The sequence below is a fragment of the Thalia democratica genome, chromosome 2 (assembly GCF_965202585.1).
Source record: "Thalia democratica chromosome 2, ktThaDemo2.hap1.1, whole genome shotgun sequence".
In the NCBI taxonomy this organism is placed as follows: Eukaryota; Metazoa; Chordata; class Thaliacea; order Salpida; family Salpidae; genus Thalia; species Thalia democratica.
The window spans coordinates 64111076-64119772 of NC_139166.1; the positions used below are offsets into that span (position 1 = coordinate 64111076).

At 26.6% G+C, this 8697-nt stretch overlaps 1 protein-coding gene across 5 annotated transcripts in view; it reads left to right on the forward strand.

The window, feature by feature from the left end:
• The window catches only part of LOC145849680 (polyadenylate-binding protein 4-like), a 51301-nt gene extending 43172 nt beyond the window's left edge, over nt 1-8129 (forward strand). For 3 of the 5 annotated variants that reach the window (XM_082954690.1, XM_082954693.1, XM_082954692.1), the window contains exons 12-14: nt 1233-1287; nt 2068-2242; nt 3407-3611. In XM_082954690.1, coding sequence (XP_082810816.1) covers nt 1233-1287; nt 2068-2242; nt 3407-3479 — 303 coding nt within the window. In that variant the 3' untranslated portion in view covers nt 3480-3611. Of the gene's footprint in view, nt 1-1232; nt 1288-2067; nt 2250-3406; nt 3612-6564; nt 6660-7481; nt 7610-7889 lie in introns of those variants that run through there. The other 2 variants (XR_014372368.1, XM_082954691.1) reach the window with 2 other exon arrangements.
• Nucleotides 8130-8697: the final 568 nt, after the last annotated feature.

The following is an 8697-nucleotide window of genomic DNA, read 5'->3' on the forward strand; positions in this document are numbered from 1 at the left end:
AAAGTTTGGAATAAAAACATAAAAATATAAAATTGTCTACAAAACTGCACAACTTGATTTAAGTTTCATTTTAAAAACTTGTCTATTCTTAGAGTTTTTTTGAGGTTAGTATATGCTTTTATTAAATTTGTAATTTTTGTAGACAAATTTATATTTTTATGCTTTCATTCCACACATTGTTTTTAAACCATAAAGTTCGTTTATAGTTACTACTCACATAAATATTATACATAACTGTACATGCTTTTTTCTAATGTGTGTTAATATTTTATAGACTTCGTAGATCTGTTCTTGAATTTGTTTGAGAGCAGTGAAACGCTGTTAGTCGGAATAAAGTTTTGACACAAAAACATCTGTGGAAATTTTATTTATTATGATAGTACATTTAAATTAGCTTACAGTATATTTTCAATTATATATTACTGTTTAAGACAGTTTTTACCTTAAATTTAATGTTTTACTAAAAATTTGACCAAAAAACTTGTTCCTGAAAAAACTGTAAGAAGTTCATAGTAAACCCTGCTCCGGAAAATGTTTAACAAAAATTGAAAAAAATACTCATCAATAGCCAGGAACTGAAATAGTTTTGAGTAAAATCACCCATGTTATTAAGCAAAGGAGTCTAATTGGGTCACCAATAAAAAAAGTTGTCTGGTTGGAAATGTTTAGTAATAGTGAATGTCTACAGTGAAGTTTTAAGGTTATGTTAAAGAGTAAACCTAATTTTTAAAGATTTAGGTTAAAAATTAAATTTGAGATAGGTAGAGAGTAAGTTTTTAGGTATCAGGATTAGCCGATTAAAATGAAGTTTTGTGCTTAAAGATAGCAAGTACAAATCTGATACCTACCCTAATGTGTTAAGTTAATGATTGATTTAATTTTAAACAAATTTTTACTTGCTTTTGTGCTGACATAGTTTTTTTTGCCTATTTGGGAAGGACATTTGCCACAACTTTCAAATCACTACCAACAATACACTAATACACTTTTGTAAAAGTTTTTTTGAGATGTTTAGATTCGGTTTTTACACTGTGTAAAAATACTCTCTGTTCCGTTTACAAAATTCAAAGAGCTTTATTTAGCGATTAACTTATACCTATAGACGTTAACCTACAAAAATAATTTGACAATAAAATTTTTTCCTCATATTTTACATATATAAATAATAAATTTTAATTTTATTTTTATTTTTTATTTGTAATTTTTAATTACTTGTAATTTTATTTCAACAGGAGAAAAGAATGGCAGTGAGACGAATGAACACCGAACAAAGAAGAGACTTTCTTGGTTCGTTGTTAACTACATTTTAATATTATATATGATCAGTCAATTTAGCAGAACAATGTTTAACGACTTAACTTACTGCCCTTAGGTGGTATTAAAATATGTATGCATTTAATACTTGAAAATAATGCGAAATTTTCTGTAGCATTACATTTCGATAATTGACCGTTTTTAGTTTGTTCTTATTGAGATGTTACTAAAATATTTTTTTGCCACTACTACAAAATCAAACAGTAATGTGTTAGTCTCATTTATCGTATCACATAAGTACTTACCTATTTATAAGCAGCATATTAACGATCCAGCTTTGTACTAATGGAGATTAACAATAAGCCTGTAATAAAGTTTATTTGTCCAATTCACTGGAACTCTTATATTATAGTATGAAAACACCCTATTTTGGGAACATGTAAAATAAGGACTGATCTACCTTTTTACATTTCTAGTTATAAACTCTCCTCGTATTATACAACAGTGCATTTAAAAAAAATCTCCTAATATGAGAACTTTCCAATAGGGGAGAGCTGATTTACCCACAAATAAACAATTTAACATAAGTTAAACGCTTAACGTTTGCATATAAAATTTAAATTTCCTTGAAGCAGACTACAGCGAATTGTGTTTTAATTCAAAAAAATCCCCGAACAAGATACTTTCCGACAGGATGCTGATTTAATGCTGAAAATATTTGTGTGAATTTACGTTATTTGTTTTCAATGAATACCTGCACCAAAATCTTTATACTTTTTCAAAAATCCCCTAACAAGATACTCATCAACGCAGGGGGGCTGATCTACCCACAGGTGCTGACGCTGCAGCAGGGAAACGACAGGCTAGCGGGCAAGATAACGGGGATGCTGCTGGAGCTGGAGGAATCGGAGGTGGTGGAGCTGGTGACCAACCAGAAGACGCTCACCACCAGGAACAACGAGGCGCTGAGGGTGCTCGAAACCAGCGGGTACCAGGTTGATTGCATACAATGATTAATTAATTGAGTGTTGCCACTTTACCTGGAAAAACCGGAGTTTGACAATTTAGGCTACAATAACCTGGAATTTGAGCAAATTTGAAAAAAAAAACCTGGAATTTTGATCAAAAAACCTGTAATTTTTAAAAATTTTAACACTTTCAGTTGTAAAATTTTGATTTGACACAAAAAATCTATCATATAATTAAGATTTTTTATCATCATAAAATTATTTTTTTATTAAAAAACACATTCAAAGTAACTTTACAGCATCTTTTCAATGTATTTATACTATTTTACACAGTTTCTTAAATAGAAATTAACTTAAAACTAAAAATATACCCAAAAATGTGTACTGTTAAAAACCTGGAAGAAATTTGGAACACCTGGAAAAAATTTGAAAAAACGAGTGGTAACCCTGATTAATTGAATGTTTTAACAGTTTGAAAGTTGGTATGATAAGTTCAAGATAACTTTGTAGTTTGTATAATACATTAGGTAATATAAATATTAAAAAATACTTTTGAAGTATAATATAAATTAAGTAATAAATAGAAAAGAGTTTTTGGGTGATTAATTTACAATAATAGTTAATATTATTTTATCAATAACGTTTTCTATATTTATTAATTACAAAAAAGTTTTAAGTTTTTTCAGTCAGTGAATACAAGTTTGTTGTTTTTTAGTTAGGTATGAAAAATATGGTATAATAGGTTTATGATAAATACGAGGTCGTTATTTACTTTTTGTTGTGGTTTTTTATAATACTATATTGAGGTTTAAACAATAAATTTATAGAGAGCTTCACACTTAAGGAGCCTTTATACAGTTAAGACAAAAGTTATATTGAGTTTACTTAACAATTGTTTCACGCTAAAGCGATGATCACAAGTAAACAAGTATTAAAAAAAATAATAATACTAGAATATTTAAGTTAAACTGTCTGAATAGTTAAAAACATACAAAGTAAAACATGTACGAGTTTAAGTCTTTATAAGGATTTGAAAAATATAAAATCAGCGTATAAAATTATAGTGATCTACGAATATCCGAATCATAAAAGGCTGGGTATGGAGATCACTATTAAAAAGTCTTAAACTTTATATATATATTTTTTTTTAATTTTACCTCTACAGCATTTAACTTTTTTTGTAGATCAAGCCACAGCCGGACCAAAACGCCGCGAGAATTGCTGTTCAGTAATTTCAATTGTATTTATTCTATTTAAAATTTTATTTACTTAAAAGTTTTCCATTCCGAGTTGCCTTTCTTGCTTTCACCCAAACTTGCTTTATATTATTTTTATTTTTTGTTTTTTTTTTGTTCTTCATATACACAACACATGTTATATGCAATGGTAGCCGTTAATTACTTCTTCATTATTAACTTCGCTTCTCAGTATTCAATTCTTTAATTCAAGTTCAATAAACTCAAAAACTGTACTTGGTTTTGTTTTAGTAATTAAAGTATAAAATATTTACAGGGTTGCCACTTAACCTGGAAAAACCTGGAATTTTAACAGTTTTCACATGTTCAGTAGTAAAATTTCGACTTCACTCAAAAAATCTATAATAAAAATAATAAAAATTTGTCATTATCAAAATTTTTTTATTAAAAAACACAGTTAAAGTAGCTTTACAGTATCTTTTCAATGTTTTTATACTATTTAATACAGTTTCTTACCGTACTAAAAATAGACGAAAAAATGTGTACTTTTAAAAACCTGGAAGAAATTCAGAAAACGTGGAAAAAATTTTGAAAAAATGAGTGGCAACCCTGATTATTAGTAAGTAAAACTGTTCATAGTGTTATATAAGTAGTTATATAATATATGGTAGTGTGTTTCTTTCTGTATGTTTAGTGTTGGCAATCCTGTATGTATCATAGTTGTGTTTTTTTCAGGATCAACAGTTTACTTTTGCTCAAAATAGGCAAAACTTAACAAATAAATAAAGCAATCATTAATAAATGGTTAATAGATATATTATCAGCTAAACGTTTGTGTATTAAATTTAACTTAATTAATCAACTAAATAAAGTGGAAACTAAAAACATGTTATACGTAACAAAACTAAAAAATAAAACAATATAAACTTGTAAATAACAAGGTGGACCCCCTTTGCCCTTAATGATATTTTTAAATCAGTTGTTTAACTGAATAATGTGTTTCTTTAAAAAGTGTAAAATTTCCGAGGTTCTTTGAAGCTAGTGTTAAAGACTGTGAGGTTTTTATACCCCTTTGGTGATTGAACAGAAATATAAACACCTTTTTTACTTTTCAGCACGGAGCTTAGTCAGTAAACTCCGGTCTTAGAAAAATTTTATTTTGATCTATATTTAGTTCTAACATTTTGTAAAAAAATGCATTTTGAACACAGCGTTTTTAGGCTATAAAATGTTTACTATACCGGCAGTTCAGAAGTGCATGCCTAATTGGCAGGTTACTGTATTTAAAACAATTTGAGCTTTACAAACAAGTAAATTAGGTTAATCACGTAAATACAGTTTAATACTATTTAAATATGAGCGCAATAATTTTAGCTTTGCTAAAGAAGTATAAACATTAAATCTTTTTTAAATTAAAACTTAAATAGCTTAGGTGCAATATTACAAACCTTAGTAAAAATAAACTTTTGGTGTAAATTTGTACACAAAAATAGTTTTTCAAAGTTTATTTTCTAGTTGGTACTTTACAACTCACAGTTGATGAATTAATAGTAAAAAGAAATCTATAAAACTTGTTAACTGGCCTAATAAATTTTACACTGTCTAGAGACCACAACAAATGCTTGTTTATTTTATCGATATTTTCTTTATATAAGATATGCTTTTAAAGTGAGTAAATTTTTAAAAGAGTTAATAACGTTTTAGGCTTTTAAAACAATGATAACCGTAAAGTTCTTCGTGCACCAGGTCCTAAGACCAAATATTTTCTGCGTTGTTTTTATGTTGTTTAATAAACTATATTATGATAGCATATTGTTATTGTTTTTAGTAAGTTAATATTTCGAAATAATCTAATTCGTTAATGTTTTTTTTTTTGCTCTTTAACTTTATAGCTTCAACTAGGTTTAGCAAAATTTTTAACTATAAATTTAGTGTAAAAAAATTGTTCGACCAATTAGCGCGAAGCAATAAGGATGTCATTAAACGAGAGCTATATTGTATTATGAAAAAGGCGCAAGCTTTAGTCATGCGTATATCATTCTACTATTCGTTTTAGTTTTACTTTTGTTTTCTTAAGTTTTTTTTTATTCAGGAGAAAAACAACCTATTTTGCATAGAGTATTAGTTGTAGCTAGCTTAATTTGTAAAGCTAAAACTTTACCAAAACTTTTAGAATAGTTAATGAAAAGTCTATTTTTAGTATGGTGTTTTGCTAAATAATTAAAATATATATTCACTTGTTTATTGCACAACTAAATTTAGCTATTTGTATTATATGTTTTTTCACTGACGAGGTCTTTGACCGAAACTTAGTTTGTAAAATAAATTCTTGAAAGAATAAATTCATAAAGCTATTTGTATAGTGAAGAGAATATTAGTCCTTGTACTAAAAAAAAAATCATAAGTATAACTTCATCAACAAATAAACTAGTTTAGAGGAAGCATTTACAATAGTTCACTATTATATTTTAGTTTTAAAGCTTTTTTTTTGTAAAACTTCTGTTATTCAAATACTAATTTTTAACTTAAACTACATATCATTTTGAAAAACTTAACTGTCCAAAAGGTAGTTTAAGAGAGCTTTATAACTTTTTATCTTTTAAATGTTGAAGAAAAGCGTACACAATTTAAAAATAATTTAATGTTTTGTAACGGAAATGTTCAACCTTGTAATAACCTTCGAAATTTTATAGTCTTGTTTGGTTTTTGTTTTTTACTCCGTATCATTAAAAAATGTTGAATATTTTTTCTTTTAAAAACTTAGCTTACTAAGCTTTGTTTTTTTATGAAAAGTTTAGGTTGTAGCATTTTATATTTAGATATTTTTGATCTAGCATACTGTATGCTATAAAAAATTTCTGTCAATTAAAAGGCGTACTTTTTTTTCAATTAAAATGTAACAAAAATGTACATTTGTTAGTTTATAATGTAAAAAATTATGTTTTTTTAATAAACACTTTATTAGTTTACACAAATCATATACATTCTAAAGCTTTGTTAGTAAACGATAAAAGTTTGTTTGTTATTCTAATTTATTGCATAAAGTAAAATTACAACTTATAAAAATTAGTTTAAAATGAAAAACAAACATTTTCGTTTGTAAACTTTGAAATATCAAAACAACTCTGCTTGTCTTCAACTTACAGCGAAAATAGTTCAGCATGAGTGAATCCGAAGGGAATGACACAGATGCATCTGATCACTCCGTATTTCTTGACCGAGCCAGAAAGCAACTTGAAAAGTATGCAGTATTAGTCTTTTAAATTGTGATTTTTTAAGTATTAAACAATCTTGTATAAAAACTAATCTCATTCTATTATTATTGAACCTTCTAAACCAGCGGTTCTAAACCTTGGGGTAATTCCCTTGTTTTTGGGGTACATTTTCTTCCTTTAAAATTACGAAAAGTAGTGTTTGTTAGTTGTCTTTTTAACTTATAAGTTAGTATTTAACTGTAACTATGTTTAAGTTGAATAAACCTTTTAAACTTTACGATTATTTATATTTAATAAGCTTGAAGTTCAAAAAGTCTAGTTTGTCCTCAAAATTAAATAATGTTTAGTATATTATACTGGGGGTAATATCCTTCCAAAAAGGGGTAAAACATAATAAAAGGTTAAGAACCGTTGTTCTGAACTAAAATTTTCAAACAAAAAAGTTTTAAATTTTATGTAGAAAACGTTTAAACTTGCAAAATAACAAACAAGTTATTTGATAATATAATCAATGTTTGATAAAAAACATTTCAAAACAGATAAATTAACTGGATTTTTAAGGAGTAATGGGCAAACTTAATAGTTACTTGACAAGCCTAAACCTGTCTGCAAAATTTAAAAATTAGAGTGATGTAAACTAGATTTTACAGCTAACACTATCTTACAGTTAATCACTCGTTTTTAAGTACCAGTTGCTAGCTACAGCTCAGAAGCTTACGTAAAAGTCAGGGCTTACTATTCAAATAAAAACGTTTAAAACTATTTTTCATCAACTAACAACTTTTTACAGTAGTACTTTTTTTATCTTTTTTTTATTAACTATTTTTTATGTAATTAATTTTTTTTAGGACGCGAAACCAACCAGCTACCAGCTACCAACAAGAAAATTTTTTGCAAGGTGACAGTTTGTGTGGGAGCGTGTCTCTTGAAGGTAGTAGCAGCGCGAAAAAAGTTGTTGTCAATAACAACCCAAGATGTGAGCTTGTTTTTGTTTATTTTAATATAAGGTTTATTTTAAGTTATACTAGTAAAATTTACTGCTTATTCATAATTGTATCACGAGACCGTTTTTTCTTAATTTTGTATTACTTAGCATATTTCAAGTTTTGTTTTAAAAAGTTGAACACCGTTTTATTTCAAACTTTAGTTGGTAAAGCAAGTTTAAGTACTTTTTGTACAATTTCAATACAGTTAGTCTTTTTATTTAAACTTTTTTCAAGGTGTAATCATTTCATAACAAATCTATCAATTTTCAGCTCTCATCAATAACTGCGGTTGCACAATAAGGAAAAAATACTTGATAATTATTTTTATCACTCTGTTAGTACTACCATTAATTTATTATATTGTTGTTACTCTTGTTACAAAATGCGGATGATGAAACGCATTGATTTTACCAATAAGTGTATGATTTTTAAGATAAAAACTGTTAAACTTTTTCTTTTAAAGTTTTCTTTTATGAGTTTTAATATTGCTTTAGTTGGTGTCTATGATAGTCAGTAATCAAAAAGTTTAGGCTTTAAATCAAATATTATGATATAATGAACTATGTCTCAAACTTTAACTCGTTTAGGAAATTTACTTATCGAAATTTAATTTCTAGCTTAATACATTTATATTTTTTTATAGTTTATCTTTGTTTTAAACTATTTATTAGTGGTAATATTTATATTTTTTAATATAAAAGTAGTTTTAGTAAGTAGAAACGTTTAATAATCATATAACTTTTCATATAACAAACGTTATTAATGAGTTTTTAACAAACTTATGTTTTAATATATAGCTTTCTTAAACTTCTCTTGTTTCTTTTTATGACACATTGAAGTAATACCACATTCTTAACAATGTTTAAAATTTATTAGTCGTAAAAACATGTATGATTCTAATTACACACAATAATGTTGTTTTTTTAATCGTTATTGAATTCTTTTTTTCGACTTTTTTTAGTGTTTCTTTATTTCGTTACTTTTCGCATAAATAAAAAAAATATCTTGAGTTCCAATAAAAACTTTTTGTCTACATTTTAGAAATTAAGTTCATTAGCGTTTAATGGAGAATTTTTTT